Genomic DNA, 18,963 nt, shown 5'->3' with positions numbered 1-18,963 from the left:
TGCACTGTGGCTCCCAGCTCCATTTGCTTTAATGGAGGCAGGTGTTTTGGTGAATAACTAAAGCGCAGGGTTAAAATTTCCCCTCAAAACATAGCCTATGACGCTCTCGGGGTCCAGAAGTGTGAGTGTGCAAAAGTTTGTGGCTGTAGCTGCGACGGTGCAGATGTCAATCCCGGACACGGACACGGACACACACGGACACACACACGGACACACACACGGACACACACACGGACACACACACGGACACACACACGGACACACACACGGACACACACACGGACACACACACGGACACACACACGGACACACACACCTTTATATATTAGATTACACAATCATTCTACATCACAGGGATGTGGCCTTAGGGGTACTTTGCACGTTGCGACATCACTACTGCGATGTCGTCTGGGTCAAATCGAAAGTGACGCCAGTAATGTCGCAACGTGTAAAGGCTAGATGCACCGATAAACGATCGCAAAAGCGTTGTAAATCTGATCTGTGTAGTGTCAGTCATTTTCATAATTTCGCTGCAGCAACAGGTACGATGTTGTTCCTCGTTCCTTTGGCAGCACACATCGCTGTGTATGAAGCCGCAGGAGCAAGGAACATCTCCTTAACTGCGTCCGGCCGCCAATGCGGAAGGAAGGAGGTGGGCGGGATGTTTAAGTCCCGCTCATCTCCACCCCTCCGCTTCTATTGGCCGCCTGCCGTGTGACGTCGCATGACCCGCCCCCTTAGGAAGGAGGCAGGTCGCCGGCCAGAGCAACGTCGCAGGGCAGGTAAGTGAGTGTGAAGCTGCCGTAGCGATAATGTTCGCTACGGCAGCCATCACAAGATATCGCATGTGCGACGGGGGCAGGTACTAACGCGCTCGGCATCGCTAGCGATGTCGCAGTGTGCAAAGTAGCCCTTAGTCTCTGGACAGACACTTACAGTTTGTCAGTTTATTTTCACCAAGTGACACATCAGAAGCACAGGAAAATCTCAGTAATTGGTAAACATTAATGGAAACAGATACATTTCCATATTACTGTAGAAACGGCTCCAAGAAAGACAAGCACCAAATTAGATTCATCTACAAGGTACAAACATTATTTCCACTGACACAGAAATAACACTAAAGGCCAAAAACACTTCCGTTGGTACAGATGGAAGACAGAATAACCTTTGTGTAAAGCATGGCCTTAGACTTTTGTTGGTTTCATTTCCATTTCAACAAGTGAGCGCTAGTAATTAGGTCAAACCCAAAGTCACAGAAACAGGATTCAGAGAGCTGGAAACCCAGGGATAGCAGGATAAGAATTAGACTTCATAGCGCGTTCTACAGACAATGCTTACAGATCAGAGTACATTCTCAGGTGGAGTTAGATTTTCTCACTGACATTTCGGGGTGTTGGAGAATCATCTAAGGCGTGTGAAGTTGAGCTTACAAGCGCTCTACACACGACCAGTTCTATACAAATCTATGTAGACCGTGTACAAGCAGCTCTCTGTGGTCAAAGCTACTGGCAGTCACAGGAAACTCTTCTAGCTTTGTCATTTCAGATGATGGGTTTATGGTTTATCGCGGCTGGTAACCAAGCTGCATAAAACAGAATCTCTCCTAAAGACAATTTTACATCCTTGACAGTGTTGTAATCTGTATTGTTTTTTGCAAATGAGATTTAAATATTCCTCTCTGCTTGATGCATTACTAAGGTTTTCCAGCATAATGGAATGTTTTTTTAAACTAGGTAACTGGTACGTCATGGTCAATACCTAATTAAAGGGGAAGGATGACTTATGAAAGCTGGTGGTTCTTCCTCTCAACTTAATCTTTATCATTATTGTAACAGTGGCTGTCATGCTGTGCTGTTTCTCAGCATCCAAGGCTCATTGAAAGATACTGAAGAACCAATTGATTAAAAAAACACAAAAAACCCAAAACAATTTAATGATGTCTATAGTGGAAAGTTGTCAGAACACAGTGCATACTACAGTCCACAGAACAGAGCGACAGTGCAGGGAAAATAGTGTCTCCCTGCTCTACTGCAGAGATGAGCTATATCGGCACGCTGCAGACGCCAATATAGTTTACTGTGGCAGTAGCACTGGGTGGGCCCCTATGATCATATGGGCCCAGGATGACCACCCCCTCTGCCCCCAGTTGCTATGCTACTGGCCTGCGTATTGACAAAGAAATCAGTGCACCCATACTGATTTCACCCATAAAAGTACCTACAATTAGCATGTCAGGATTGGAACTGGACCATGGCCTGGTCTGATTAAATCCATCTTCATTTACAACTCTGCAGTCCCAACATTTGTTTATGGTGGGTGGTCAGGCTGGGATCGGCACACCCCAGAGACTTGCAAGCACCAAAATATTGGTGCAGAATGCTAGATCAGACCAGCGACATCATTGGTACCGGATTGGCTCAGGACCCAATGAGGTTATTCCTGTGCCATCTTCTATATTTCGTTATCCAAGCAATCGCAGCATATAGACGTTTGGGAGAGGGTGTGCTCTCCTCTCACCCCTATGGCACCCCCGCAATATGATCAAGGGGGAGCTGAGTGTTGTAATAGCAGCCGAAGGTCAAATAAGGAGATCCAGGTCTGCTAACTACGGTGGCCCGTTAAACTCCGCTGGGTCTAACAGGCAATCTGTCAGTCAGTATCACACTGACTGATGTAATGCTTGTGCATGGCAATTCATTACACCAGCAATCAGACTAATACAAGTTAAAAAGGGACTATCTGTGCAGAATGAATGTTCAAACCAAGTACTGGCTCTCATACGTCATGATGTGGCTTATTTAAATATACCTTTACACCTAATTATTTTACCTCAATTTTAACATCCCCTTTGACAGCGCTGGCTTCATAGTGCTAGAGAATAGACAGTAGGAAAACCAGCACAAGTAGGGAGGTGTATATCTTCGGCCTCTTTCACATGTCAGTATTTTGCATCAGTGTTTTATCACTGTGTCATCAGTATTTGGATGTCAAAACCAGGTGTGTCTCCAAAACACAGAACAGATGTCAGTCTTTCAATTATAGTTCTTCTCTGTAAGTTCCACTCCTGGTTTTGGCGACGACACACACACTGACGACACACACACTGACGTGTGAAAGAGGTCTTACAAAGTCAAAAAAATAGGGCTGCTTCTCACTTGCGAGTTTCTCGCAGTAGAGCAATGCGAGAAAATCTCGCATTGGAATTGGACACATGTTAGTGAATGATTCAGCTCTCATCTGCGATTTTTTTCTCAGTCCAAATCGGACTGAGAAGAGAGAAAAAAAAAAAAAAAAAAAAAAAAAAAAAAAAAAAAAAAAATCGCAGCATGCTGCTTTTTTGCGAGTTTCTACTGCGAGTTTCTCCAATGCAAGTCTATGGGAGCGTGTAAAAAAAAAATCGGATGTCACGGGACGGCACTCACACCATCCTAGTGACATCTGATTTTCTAAATACATTTCTCGCACGTTTCCTAAAACACTGGAAAAGAGTGATGTCTCCCAATGTCTGTCAATCACTATTCTCTGTCAGTCGGTCTCTCCCTCTCGGTCTCTATTCTCTCTCTGTCGGTCCGTCACTATCTCTGTCCCTCTCTCACAGTCTGTCGGTCATTTTCCCCTCCTCTCTCATACTCACCGTTCCCCGATCTCTAGCGCGGCGCTGCACGGCATTCACACTGCTGCGGCGGCTTTTACTATTTTGAAAAAGCCAGCCGCTCAATAAACAATCTCGTATTCCCTGCTTTCCCCGCCCACAGGCGCCTATGATTGGTTGCAGTGAGACACGCCCCCACGCTGAGTGACAGGTGTCTCACTGCACCCAATCACAGCAGCCGGTGGGCGGGTCTATACTGTGCAGTGAAATAATTAAATAATTTAAAAAAATGGCATGCGGTCCCCCCCAATTTTAATACCAGCCAGATAAAGCCATACGGCTGAAGGCTGGTATTCTCAGGATGGGGAGCTCCACGTTATGGGGAGCCCCCCAGCCTAACAATATCAGCCAGCAGCCGCCCAGAATTGCCGGATACATTAGATGCGACAGTTCTGGGGCTGTACCCGGCTCTTCCCGATTTACCCTGGTGCGTTGGCAAATCGGGGTAAAAAGGAGTTAATGGCAGCCCATAGCTGCCACTAAATCCTAGATTAATCATGCCAGGCGTCTATGAGACACCCTCCATGATTAATCTGTAAATTACAGTAAATAAAACACACCCGAAAAAATCATTTATTAGAAATAAAAAAACACAAACAAATTCCCTCATTACCAATTTAATAAGCCCCAAAAAGCCTTCCATGTCCGGCGTAATCCACGGACCTCCAGCGTCGCTTCCAGCATGAAGGTGACAGGAGCTGCAGCAGACACCGCCGCTCCGGTCACCTCCACGCAGCAACTGAGGTGAGTATCGCGATCAGCTGAGCTGTCACTGAGGTTAATCGCGGCCACCGCTGGATCCAGTGACAGCTCAGCTGATCGCGATACTCACCTCAGTTGCTGCGTGGAGGTGACCGGAGCGGCGGTGTCTGCTGCAGCTCCTGTCACCTTCATGCTGGAAGCCACGCTGGAGGTCCGTGGATTACGCCGGACATGGAGGGCTTTTTGGGGCTTATTAAATTGGTAATGAGGGAATTTGTTTGTGTTTTTTATTTCTAATAAATGATTTTTTCGGGTGTGTGCGTTTATTTACTGTAATTTACAGATTAATCATGGAGGGTGTCTCATAGACGCCTGACATGATTAATCTAGGATTTTGTGGCAGCTATGGGCTGCCATTAACTCCTTATTACCCCGATTTGCCAACGCACCAGGGTAAATCGGGAAGAGCTGGGTACAGCCCCAGAACTGTCGCATCTAATGTATGCGGCAATTCTGGGCGGCTGCTGGCTGATATTTTTAGGCTGCGGGGTTCCCCATAACGTGGAGCTCCCCATCCTGAGAATACCAGCCTTCAGCCGTATGGCTTTATCTGGCTGGTATTAAAATTGGGGGGGGACCGCATGCCATTTTTTTTTATTTATTTATTTATTTATTTATTTCACTGCACAGTATAGACCCGCCCACCGGCTGCTGTGATTGGTTGCAGTGAGACACCTGTCACTCAGCGTGGAGGAGTGTCTCACTGCAACCAATCATAGGCGCCTGTGGGCGGGGAAAGCAGGGAATACGAGATTGTTTAATGAGCGGCCGGCTTTTTCAAAATAGTAAAAGCCGCCGCAGCAGTGTGAATGCCGTGCCGTGCCTGAGATTGGGGATCGGTGAGTATGAGAGAGGGCTGCTAACTTCAGTAACTCGGGGGATTAGCGGTCACCGGTGAGTCCTTCACAGGTGACCGCTAATCAGGACGCGGCACAGACAGAGCCGCAGCATGACAATGAAGTCGGGTGAAGTTCACCCGAGTTCATTCTGATTGTGTGGCTCTGTGTGTCTGCTGTCATCTGCCATTAAGCTCTGCTGCATGGCTGTCTGTGTCTGCTGTCAGCGGCCATGTAGCAGCGCTGAATGGCAGATGACATAGTAAAAAATACGCATTACACACGCTAGTAAAATCATTAATTTATTCAGAAAAAGCATCTCACTTGCGTTGCACTTGCACCCAACGTGAACTAAAATCAGCCGAGTATTTTTCAGCCCAGTCGGACCGATTTTACTCGCATAGATGTGTTTCCACCCATAAGCTTACCTTTACACTAAACGTGATGAATGGTGTAAAAAAAATAAAAAATAAATAAATAAAATAAATAAATAGAAATCTGATGCTAGTTTGTTTATTCTGCCCCGCAAAAAGTAAATACTTTCAACTCAACCAAAAAAAGTAAGCCTTCAAGTGACGGTTTCCAGGAACATAGAAGAATTATATCTCAATATGGCGATGCAGAAAACTCGTTAAAGTTTTGTTTTAGTGTGAGATAGTAGCTACACATAAAAACCCAATATAAGTCTGGAATCACTGAAATTACACAGAACCGAAGAATAATGCTGCTTAGTCACTTACACCACACGGTGTTAATAAATAAAATTAATTCTTGACCTGCTGTTGAGCTGTTCATTATTAGTCTGAAAGATTGTAAGGCGCGGGTCACATTTACCCTGTGCTCTACATTGAACGCTTACACCAGTTTGTGTTAATCTCTGAAATACGCGATTCAGATGAAACCCCTGACTGAAAAGCCATTATATTGAGGCAGAGGAAGTTATTTTGGAGTCTCTCTGGCCTAAGGTCCAGTGGTTGCAGTCTTTTTAAAATGTACGTAAAGCACAGTCAAAACCAATTTTGTGCATGTCTAATAAAACAGACACTGCCAAACAAAGGTCGGAGTCAAAGCAACAAGATAAATGTAAGCCAAATTGTCATGTAAAATGTTCCCAGTAAAAACTTCAATTCATTCCACAAAAATAAAGCCAGTCCCCACTCTGTCATTCAAACAAAAATACCAGGCCTGTGGAGTTGGAATCGGCATAAAATGGACCGACTCCTAAAATATATAATAAATTGGGTACAGCAGTTCAATGCAGTGTGCGCTGAATATTTTTCTCATAATTTAGAAAAGTCATAAAAATTTCTGTTCTATTCCTGATCAAAGGATCTAAACTTTTAGTAGAGTTGAATCTGTGCTGCACTTTATGTACATAAGTAGTGAAGCTCCTCCTCTACAGATAAGGGTAAAAACACTAGGGTAAAAACACTAGGAAGGAACGCCTGCACTTCTCAAAACAGGCTATTGTAACTGACAATGCTTCAAACAGAAGTACAATTAAACTGATGAAACGAGAATAAGGATGGTGAACAGCAGCTAAAAGAAGACTTCAGATTCAGTATGTGTGAGAAGGAAGGCCACAGTCCTGTATCTGTAGCTGAGGAACAAACAGATAATACAGAAGAACAGCAAAATTATATTTTAGAATTAGATCTTATTGAAGCTGTTTCAAATATCTCTCCTATTTATCACATGTGCTGTGTTGTGCACACACTGCAGCTGGCAATAAGGAAAGTCTGCAAGAGAGATGCTGTAACACTGATTTGCAAAGTGAGGAAATTTGTTATTGCTGCCTGAACCCCTAAAATTGATTCCATCTCGAAGAGACGTGCTGGAAAAAGGCAATTGTCGATCAAGCCACTCAGTGGGGCAGAACTTATGTAAGGATTCAGGGATTGCTTAAGCTGAAACTCCTTGTAGACATTGCCAAACCTCAGGTAACACTAAATGAAGGGCAGTGGACACAGGTGGCTGAATTGAAGGAATTTCTTAATATAAAATATAATATATAATATATAAACAAACTGAGGATTTAACTCCTGCCATTTTTACTGTCCCACAGGGGAGATTTTACTCTAATTTAAGCTTGTGGCAGCTGTTTATATGAACCCAAGTCATTGTATATTGCCGCATGATCAACAACTTACTAAAGGAAAAGAAGCTCTGACACTTAGAATGAGTGGCTGCAGGATGGCCAAGAGTAATAGGAATTGTGTCATCCAGGGCCAGCTGCCATATCTTCAGTCTTATAAGATGAGGAGTTTAATTTTGAAAAGTATTTGAACGACATGGAGCAGCTAAGCATTGCCGCAGGGAGAAAGATCCCACTCCCATAGCAAACAGACTGACCAAATTTCAGCAACATTTTCCACTTGTTCTCAAAGAAGCAGAAGAGTTCAAATGTTCACCAAAACTGCCTGTGCATGGCGAACTCAGGAGAAGTTGCATACCAAGTTGTCCAATTTTATTTCTCCCATTACCTCCTTTTGAAAATATTTCTCTTTTTGCCAAAGCAACGATAAAAGGTAAAAAAAAAAAAAAAAAAAAAAAATCCCATTTACTTAGCCCAATATTATACAATTTACGAATAGCCTGATGGTTAAAAATACTCACTACTCCCCTACATGAATTCAGTGAGGGATGTAGTTTAAAAATAAATAAAAATAATGGGGTCCCTTGTGCGGGTTTCTCCTGTTTTGGCATATCAGGAGCTATACATATGTGACATGACAGCCGCAAATCTATTCCAGCCAAAATGGCACTTCAAAAATTATAATAGCGCTCCTTAGCTCCCGAGGCCTGCCATGTGCCCAAACAATAGTTTTCCTCCACATATGGGCATCGTTGTACTGAGGAAAAATTGTATGGTCCAAGTTCTCCAGTTACCTTTGTAAAAATTTGGGACTCAAGCTAAATTTTTGTTTGAAAAATTCAGTTTCATTTTCACAGTCCATACTTATAAAATTCTGTGAAGCACTTGGTGTTGAAGATGCTCACCACATCTCTACTCTTTAGGCCTGCGACACACACACCCGTGCCACCAGCACGTGTTTGTCATTTTTTGCATGTCCCGGCGGCACGGATACACGTACACCAATGCTACCCTATGGTAGCAGGCACACACGTAAAACCACACGGAACGTGTGTCCGTGTGCGTTTGTACGTGTGTGCGTTTTTCTAAGCGCTGACATGTCAGTGTTTTCTCCGGCAGCACGGGTGTCACACGGCCCGCACCCGTACCACACAGATGTAGTGTGGATGCGGTCCAGTGTGACAAGCGCTGGAGAAAACACACGTGTCAGTTAAAAAAAAAAACAACAACATTTACTCACCTTCTCCTGTCTGTCGCTGCTGCCACTTGCTGCCGACCGCCGCTCATTATTCTCATTTAATATTCACTTCACTGCCTGGCAGCAGCAGCAGCTGGGAGACGTCAGTGCTGGAGACCGAAGATCAGCACCACGGACAGCAACAAGCACCACGTGAGTATGTAAATTACCGGTTCTACGTGTGCTATCCGCGCACACGTGGCCCGCACGTACCAGAGACACGTACTTACCTGCACGCAACACGCAGGGGAAATACGTGTCTCTCGGCACGTGCGTGATTTTCACGTGAGTGTGGCAGAGGCCTTAGACAAATTCCATGGGATAGAGGTAGATAGATATATCTAGAGCAGTGGTTCTCAACTCCAGTCCTCAAGACCCAACAACAGATCAAGTTTTCAGGTTTTCCATCATGCGTGCGTGTTCATTCTGTCACTTTTTTTGGTGGGGGGGGGGGGCGGCGGCGGCAAGGTTCTACTGCTTAGCACATCAGGGGTTCTGCTAATGCGACATGGTGTCTGCTAACAATTCCAGCCAATTCTGCACTTAAGTTCAATGGTGCTCCTTCCCTTCCAAACCCTGTACCAAAACCACTTCTTGAATGTGGTTTTGAGCAGCTTGAAGGGTACAGTTTTAAAAATGGATACATTTTTGGGTATTTTCTATCACATACTCTGAGGGTCTAACTTTAAAATATGATGTGATCCAAAAAAGGTAAAAATGTAAATAAAAATTGGACAAGTTGCTGATAGACTTAGCCCTTTAAACTTTATAAAAAAAGGTTTCAAAATTATGCTGATATAAAGTAGACGTGTGGCAAATGGTATTTATTTACAATCGTGTGATATAAATATCTGATGTTAGGGCATAAAAATTCATAGTTCAAAAATTGTGATATTTAAAAAAAAAAAATATTCTGTAAATTTTTTCATAAATGAAATGCAACTTATGTCAATCAAAATATACCACTAACATGAAGTGCAATGTGTTATGAAGAAAAAAAAAAAAAATTTTAGAATCACTGGGATTTGTTGAGGTGTTCCACAGTTATTACCACATGACAATGACACTGGTCAGAATTGTAAAATTTAGCCTGGTCAGAAAGGTGAAAACAGCCTCTGGTGCGAAAGGATTAACTTCATGGATAGGTCAGGGTTTGCCATTTTGGATAAAGACGGCACAAAGATACACTGATTGAAAAATGACAAGGCAGTGGAGACAATGATTATGCTCCTGGCAATATTCTGCCTGGAAACGGATTTTCTGGCATGAGGGGTTTAGAATGAAACACCTACCTAATACATTGCCACAAATCAGGCACATCTTTCACAGCAGCAGTATTCCCTAATGATCATGGCCTCTTTTAGACAGATAGTGTACTGCTGCACTGCAAAGATATTCCAGCAATGAACTGAGAACAAGGACAATTAATTCAAGCTGTAGACTTAAGGCCCCCATACACAGACTAACGTTTTCTGAACTGGCCAAAATCAACATATTTGGCCGACAATCTAGTGTGTATGGGGGACACTGGCTGACTGATGGTCAGGAAAGATGTCCACCATGAGTGTCAGATTTCGGGCTGCCAAGCACATTGTTCTCCCATAGATAAACCACTGGCTGATACGATAGTCGGTGGCTTTCTGAGAACACAGGAGCGCTCGTACAAGTAGGCACTTCTTTGGTTGGAAAAGTAGGGTGATATTGCCATCGTGCAAACTATCGGCCAAAACAGTTCTAAGATGGGGGGGGGGAGGGGGGATGGTGCATCAGCTTCCATCAAAGGTGTTGTGTAGTCCATGCTGCCAGAACAGCCTTATGCCATCGAGGCAAGAGGGTGGGCTACTCCCCCCCCAGCCCATGTAATAGACTGTTTGTGTGAACCGATCAATTATGATGTAAACCTGATCTTTTCAGCTAAGCCATACATATATGGATTTGCCCCTGAAGTATCTACTAATTTATAGTAATATCTATCCACTTGGTAACAGCAGGAAAGTAACAAGGAGATAATCAGGAAAATATTTTAATCACAAATGTCTTATGGATCAGCAAGTCTAGCAATGAGACATGCAAACCTGAAAGATAATCATTTTAATCCTCCAAAGATAAACGTTTTCTTGTCACCTAAACCTGCTGCACAACTTTCCTGCAGTTTGCAGAACACACTGTCCTAATGTCAGCAGTATCAACAACCTGCTTCCGGAATCCCGAGGTGTGCAGTAAATTGGTAATTGTCTGGTGTAGCAGATTCCCTTCTACATATCAAAGACAATAAGAATAATAAGTCTGCATTCATAAAATTCCTATGTACAACAGATACTGAAAGTTCCAACACTTCAATGGCGGTCAGGTTGTGATAAGAATCTTATCTCGACTGACATTGAACTTTGCTTCCTGCTGTTCTGAATCAGTAATCTATAAGGGCAGGCGTTTATGCTAATCCTCTTCCAATAAGCATATATTCTATATTTATCTGGAACATGGAAGGACAAATACTTGGCTCACTTAAAGGTTAGTCCAGTTTAACAGTTCAGTAGCCCTAATTGTAAGGATGAATGTATGATGAAGCTGGTTTCCTGATACAAGGTTACCCTACATGTTAAAACGAGGGTAGCCAATAAAAAGCCAGGTTTATTTGCACTGTTCTAGCTGGCAAGAAACCTATAATTAGTCATGCTGGGAAATATGAAAGCAAAAATCACTTGCCTTCCACAGAGTACATAATGTTTCACATAAACCTCATTGCAGAGCTTTTTTGGAAGGAGCAGAATCCCAGCTGTGATTTTTTTTTTGTATTTGTCTCTATAATCAATGTCTGTGCTACATTAACACAAAGCCCCATGACATGTGCAGAATGTAGCATGATGCTGAACCTGCACGGCTAGAAATGTATATTTAATACATTCCTGAGGAAGGAAAAGAAGGCAGTTAAATTGCAGTGTTCTCCCAAATACCAGCAGTTCGCTAGGTGTAACGCTGTGCCTTGCAGCTAGCAAAATGCCTTGCCTTGTTTAACGCTTTGTTATCATGCAATGTTCCCTAGAAAAGTGCATATGGGTCACTCCAACTACCTGAAGGTTATATTTATAGAAAAGTGACATGACGGGTAAAGTAATTAGAAAACGAACTGACTTCATAAAAATTGTTAGTGGTCTGGCCATGGAGGAGACAAGCGGAAACACTGCTCAGCAGATCAAAGTGACTGATCAATAGATGCAAATGGGCATCAGAAAGAGGAAGGGACCGCAGGGCACAGCTCCCAATAGTCCTGGACCACACATGCAGGATATCGAGCGATTTATGTCACGACCTTCCCCCACAGACCGTGGGATGACCAATAAAGGAACCGCACCACCATCCTTGAAGTGCCCAGATTGGTCTGTAGAGATGGATGCCAGTCACCGGACGAGCTCTGCAGACTGGGAGGGTGTGCTGGGGTTTGCTCCGGGTGTGTCAACAGTTTTGGATGATGCGTCCTCTCCCATGTGGCGGGGCAAGATTGCGCCTCAGCACGGGAGCAGGAGATGGCTGCTGCCGCCCCGAAGCAGGCACAGGGAAAAGCAGACACCTTAGTCATAGGGACTAATAGGGAGGGTGGGAGAGATCATGTTCTCGTGTGCATACCTGATGGATGTGAATGTTATGGCATTGGAACCTTGCCTGCCATCCTCACCATCGCCAGTTGTGATAGACCCTTGTGTACCAGGCAGTAGACCCCCCTTCTGTGGGGTTGCTAGCTAAGTGTGTGACTAGCACTGTCACTGTACATATGTACACACTTAGCTCACAACCTGTACAAGTGCCTCTTTTACCACAAAAGATAAAAAGTTGCAGCTGGTGATTATAAGTATTAGGCTAAGTTCACACAGGGCATCTTTTGATGCATCTTTGTGATGTCAAAAACGCACCAAAGATGCACCAAAATGCATGCATTTCCTTCCTCCAGCAAAGTGTATGAGATTCCTATTTTGCTCTCCACACTGGGCATCTTTTGATGACTGCATTTTTGAAGATGCAGCATGTCAACTGTTTCTGCATTTTTGCAGCATTTTGGAGCCCTTCCAGTCAATAAATTTGACTTAAAAACGCATTGGGCAAAACGCGGTAAAAACGCAATGCGTTTTTGCCGTGGTGCGTTTTTAGTGCATTTTGGATGCACCCAAGATGCACTGGCAAAAAGACGCCATGTGTGAACATAGCCTAAGTGGGCTCCCGGAAATTATAGAATCCAATGAGCTGGCACAACTGACACATTTTCAATTCAATCCTTAAATGGGAACCTGTCAGGTGCAATGTTCACCCAGAACCACGAGCAGTTTTGGGTGCATATTGCTAATCCTTACCTATAGTAGCATAGATAAAGGGGTCCTTAGAAAACGTATTTCTAAAAGGTCCAATATGATATGCTAATGAGGCCAGGTACTAGTCGCAAGGGCATTAGTTCTCTTGGCTAGTTGGCCCCCTTAGCATGTAAGCACGCCCCTATGGGCTTGCTAACATGCTAATGAATGCGCAGCGCCAGAGGATGATCGCGCTCATCTTTCTGCCGCCATCGCGTCCGACTCCTGGATTTTGGCTCAGTACATGAACCCGGACTTCCAGTCATGCGCACAACACGAGTTTGAAGCCAGGACACGCACACCTGGTTTCATAGTGCGTATGACCTAAAGTCTGGGACGATGCGCACTGAGATGAAATCTAGGAGTCAGACACGATGGCTGCAAGATCAATCATGCCTCTGACGCTGCTCATTCATTAGTATGTTAGCACACCCACAGGGGTGTGCTTACATGCTAAGGTAGCCGTCTAGCCAAGGGAAGTAATGCCCTTGCTACTAGTCGCTGGCCTCATCTTATCATATGAGATCTTTGGAAATACTTTTTCTAATGATCCCTTTATGTATGCTACTAGATACAGTGACAGTTAGCTAGGGATTAGTACTATGCACCCAGAACTGCTTGTGGTTCTGGGTGCATATCGCAACTGACAGGTTCACTTAAAAAACTCCTCAGGATTCCCCAGTGTAACTAGACAACTAGACAGAGCCAAAAGAGAACGTGGGCCCAAACCCCTTCATTCGGTCCACCTTAGAGACATGATTTGAAAAGTTCTTGGGTATCAACTAAGGCTAGTTTCACACTTGCGTTCAGCGCATTCCGTCACTATGGAGAATAGCGCAGTCCGTTAACGGACCACGCTATTCTCCATAGAGTTGTATGGACGACGCACTGTAACGCAAGTGTCTGCGTTGCATCCGCTAGACGACGCAGCGGCGTTATTTTGACGCTGCGTCTAGCGGATTGAACGCAGCATGTAACATTTTTCTGCGCTTGGCGGAGTGTCAAAAAAACGCAATCTGCAGGAATCCGTTAGGCGTCCGTTGTTTTTATAATGGACGCCTATGGTGGCGGATTCCGTTAGAATGCGTCATTTGACGGATTCCGTTAACGCAGCTGACTTTACACAACTGTGCATGCTCAGATGTGTAAAGTCAAGGAAAAAAAAACTACAACGGACTGCGTTATTTTGTACGATCTGTAGCATGCGTTGTGCCACTATATGCAACGCATCCGTTGCATGCGTCACACAACGCAATGCTACGGATCCCGTTCAACGCAAGTGTGAAACTAGCCTAAAATATGCCATATCATAGGCACTATACAACACCAAGGGAAGATAATTTGACACTGTATAAACTCCGCTATTGTAAAGAGACATCAGTGACATCCTAGAGTCTAAAGGGTACTTTACACACTGCGACATCGCTAGCGATCTCGTTAGCGATGTGAAATTCTAGATCGCAAGTGCGATCTTTCAAGATCGCACATGCGTAACATGACCTATGTGCGATCTCGAAAGATCGCACTTGCGCTCTAGAATTTCACAACGCTAACAAGATCGCTAGCGATGTCGCAGTGTGTAAAGTACCCTTTAGAGGGAAAAAGTCCATTTGACCCAAATGAGAACATCATTACTATTAAAGAAAGCTCATAGTTCTGGGCCCTATTGGAGATTTTACATTGGAGTAAATAAGCTTCAAGCTCATGCACGCACCTGAACTGGTGACTTATTACTCATACATCCCATGTTTGATCATAAAAAGTGAGTCATAACTTTATCTCCTGTATGGAGGGAATAGTTGCTTAAACTTAAAACTCACTGTTTAATCACCGAACACTTAGGCTATGTGCCCACGCTGCGGAAAATGCGCGAATTTTGCCGTGGATTTCTCGCGGAAAAGCCGCGGATTTTCCGAAAATCTGCAGCAGCGGCACTTCCAAGCCATTTCAATGGCATTTTGGAAATGCAGCGTCCATGCTGCGGATTTTTCCGCGGCGGATTTGCCGCGGATTTTGATCCGGAAAAATCTGCAGCATGTCAATTATTGTTGCGGATTTTGATCCGGATTTTGGCTATAGAATGGGAAAAAAAAAAATTCCGCATCAAAATCCACAGCAATTCCGCGGCAAAAAAAAAAAAAAAAAAAAAGGTGCGGATTTGCCGCGAAAGTCGCAGATTTTCATGCAGAAAAATCCGCAGCAACATTCTACCGTGGACACATAGCCTTATTGTTACCCCAGGAAACATGACCATGTATCAAATACACAGATTAGTGAAATGTTCTACAGCTGTCTATGAATCTGCAACAAACTTGTAGATTTTTCTGACCACTCTAGTCTGAAGAATATAGTTACATAGGTTGAAAAAAGACCTAGGTCCTTCTAGTTCAACTTTCCTCCACCAGTTCTACATGTTGTCCCCAAGTCACTTATAACCGACAATGTTGTGTGTACTGAGGAAATCATCCAGTCCTATAAAAGCTGTTATTAGTATCTGCCACTACTAATTCTCGTGGTAGGGAATTCCACAGTGACTGCTCTAACTGTAAAGAACCCTTTCCTATTTAGCTGCCGAAATCACTTTTCTTCCATCGCAGTGTATGCCCCCTGGTCCTTAGTATTGTCTTTGGAAGAAATAAGTCATGTGCCAGTCCTTTATATTGACCACACATGTATTTATACATAAAAATGAGATCTCCTCTGAGACGTCTTTTTTCTAAGCTAAACATATCTAACCTTTTCAACCTCATCATATGGGAGGCCTTCCATTCCTTGTAGTAGTCTAGTAAGCCGCCTTTGAACTGATCCTAACTTCTGAATGTCTTTAATATGCCGAGCCCAAACTGGATCCCATATTCCAGATGTGGCCTTGCAAGTGATTTATAGAGGGGTAAGAATACGTTGGGATCCCGAGATCTAATCTCTCTTTTTATACATCGTAAGATCTTGTTTGCTTTAGCAGCTGCTGCCTGACATTGAGTGCTGCTGCTCAGCTTAGGGCCGTTTCACATCAGCGGTATTCTGCCGCACTCCCAGATCCGGCACAGGGGCAGTACAGTACATTACAGCTCACAGACAGTGCGGCAAGCCCCGTCACATGCTGTCACATGCTCTGGTCACATGACCCTATGTGCCCGGAGCTTGCCAGTGAACTGTAAAGTACTGTACTCAGCTTATGCCGGATCTGCGAGTGCGGCAGAATACCGCTGATCTGAAACGGCCCTTACTTGTAATCAGAATACCCAAGTCCTTCTCCTGTTCTGTAGTCCCGAGTTTACTTCCATTTAATGTAAACGCAGCTATAGGATTACTCCGTCCTAGGTGCTTTGCATTTATCAACACTAAATATCACACTAGGAATTTGCCTTCACACTATTTCTGGGCAAATTCCTGGCTAGAATCTAGCCATTACTAATGCGGGCTTCACACGATGCGATCTATCGTGCAATCGCATGTGCGATTGTACCCGGCCCCATTGTTTGTGCGTCACGGGCAAATCGCTGCCCATGTCGCACAAAGTCGTTTAACCCCCGTCACACGTACTGTGCAACGACGCTGTGGCGGCGAACATCCACTTCCTGAAGGGGGTGGGATGTTCGGCGTCACAGCGACCGGCCAATAGAAGCGGAGGGGCGGAGATGAGCTGGATGTAAACATCCCGCCCACCTCCTTCCTTCCGCATTGCCGGCGGGAGCCGCGGGACGCAGGTAAGCTGTGTTCATCGTTCCCGGGGTGTCACACAGTGCAATGTGTGCTACCCCCGGGTACGATGAACAACCTGCGCAAAGTAAAATAAAGTATTTTTTAAAAATAAACGACGAGTATACGATACCCAATTTCTCACCGATTTGCGATCGCTCGTAGGTGTCACACAGGACGACGTCGCCAACGAAGCCGGATGTGCGTCACGAAAACCGAGATCGCCTCATGTGACGCCCGCATTACACTGAAGCCCATTCAACTTTCGTGTCCTCTATGATAACTAACAATTCCCCAAGCCATTGGCTTCGCTCACAGGTTGCAGCTGCGGTGCAGTTAATCTGTTGCATGTTTACAAAATCAAGATTTTTTTGCTTTAGTTCTGGTGACATCAAGGTAAAGTAGGAAAAAAAAAATGCTTTTTTGATGCTGCAGTGCAAACTTCAAGACAAGCAGCCGTGGGTTTATTGTTTTGAGGTTAAAACTAAATAATGATGTATTATCTGTATTTTTCCCCAAAAGGTAGAATGAGTGAGTGAATCCAGTGACCGTATGACACGTTTTACATTACTGATGAAATCCATCAACAATATATACGTGCAGCCAGGTATTTTTTTTCTTGCAGGCAACTCTGTAGTGTTGTCTGCACACTGTTTGACGATAAGTCACTAGAAACAATTTTTGAAAAAAATAAAAAAATATATACCATATTGCCAGTCACTTTATGCACAATAACCAAGGCAAGAGTGTTTTACAAATGCCAAGTGGGTTGGCAAGAAGGGCAGGGAGCCCAGAGACTGCACTGACATCTCAACCCAAAAGGGACCATCCATAGCTGGCCATTATATGCACATACATTTTCTTTCCAGTACGATAAACTCTGATGGTATCTGTCATCTCTAAGATGCGGACATCTGCTTAGGATGCCTTAGGCTTGGTGTATGTTGTCTTTCAGGCAGGCAAACCTTGACAAGTCTTACAACAGGAAGACTTCACGATATGTTGCCAATGTTTTTTTTCAGTCTTAAAGTAGCTTTCTTTTTTACGTCTTTTTGATAGTGTCCTGAGCACTTGTCATTTTTGACCGCTCCCCTATCACTTTTTAGGTCATCTTTGTATTGATATTTTCTGTCTTTTTCTGACCCTCATATCAATAAAGGAAGAAACACCTATATTATTAGTTTCTGACAAATGCTCAATAGGACGTTCCTGTGACTCTCTGGCATCTCTTCAGCCTTCCCATTGACTTGTATTGGAAATCAAAGTGGGCTCAAAGGAGAAAACACCTGAAGATCGGCAGCTCTCTAATTTAACCACTTAGCGCCTTTCGAAATCTGAAGAGGGTAAAAGACGCTCAAAACCTGAATATTTGAACAACAGTTTGTACAGGGAAAAAAAAAAAAAAAAAGAAAGGGGTCTTTTCCGTCAAGTATTTTCTGACGCTGGTTTTTGAGCAGACCCAACCGAAAACGGCGCCGTGCACATATACTAAGGCATCTTAACAGCACGACAGAAAATAGTCAGGTCCTCTGTGTATCAGAATTAGCAAAATGAGGCAGAGAAACAATTCCTCGTGTCAGGAATTATGGGGAATAGCCTTATACTCAGCGCCAAGGCGTGATGGGTCGGGGTGCCCAGCCGAAGAGTGTCCCAAACACTGCTAATGGGAGCAAAGAAATAAGATATAGGAGTTTATAACCAGATGAAACCTTTACAGACTGGTGCAAAGTCCAAAAGAAAGTTCCTAACAAGAAAGTATAGGATAAGCGAAGTCATCCTCCTCCTCTCCACACTGCACAGTATAGAATACAGCTGCTGACACCACAGCAAATGTCCTGTACCACAAGGGCAGCGCAGGCTGGTACCCACCTCAGGGAAGGAGCCCTTGGCATACACCATGAGCAGAGACGTCTTCCCGCAGCCTCCATCTCCCACTATGACAATTTTCACCTCTTTCTTGCCCCTGTCGCGGCCCGTGCCCGCCTCCTTGATGCCATTGCTGCCAGTCCCGTTGGGTTGAGTCATGTTGGCGCTCAGTCCATGTGCCCGCTGCTCTCTCTGCGCTCTCCGGCTCTACACTGACTGGAGGCGCACTCCGCCGGCTACACAGGAGACATCAACACAACCGCCTGTGATTGGCTGGGAGCAGTACCACGTGATGTTGCCAGACACGCCCAGCCGCGACTTTAGACTACTAGAACGTGAGCGTCCGCTCTGAGGTGAATGGAGCCGTGCGGGCTGTACGCGCGGGTATATGCGGGGAGGGCTGTACATGCGGGCATATGCGGGGAGGGCTGTACGCGCGGGTGTATGCCGGGAGGGCTGTACGCGCGGGTATA

At 44.5% G+C, this 18,963-nt stretch overlaps 1 protein-coding gene across 1 annotated transcript in view; it reads right to left on the bottom strand.

Moving 5' to 3' along the window:
- RHOF (ras homolog family member F, filopodia associated) overlaps positions 1 to 18,759 on the bottom strand; it is a 90,829-nt gene extending 72,070 nt beyond the window's left edge. The window contains exon 1 of the mRNA XM_075323382.1: positions 18,494 to 18,759. Within this exon, the coding sequence (XP_075179497.1) occupies positions 18,494 to 18,649 (156 nt within the window). The 5' untranslated portion in view covers positions 18,650 to 18,759. The remainder of the gene's footprint in view (positions 1 to 18,493) is intronic.
- Positions 18,760 to 18,963: the final 204 nt, after the last annotated feature.

Source organism: Anomaloglossus baeobatrachus, chromosome 1, assembly GCF_048569485.1.
Source record: "Anomaloglossus baeobatrachus isolate aAnoBae1 chromosome 1, aAnoBae1.hap1, whole genome shotgun sequence".
In the NCBI taxonomy this organism is placed as follows: domain Eukaryota; kingdom Metazoa; phylum Chordata; class Amphibia; order Anura; family Aromobatidae; genus Anomaloglossus; species Anomaloglossus baeobatrachus.
This window is presented reverse-complemented; position numbering and strand designations above follow the sequence as displayed.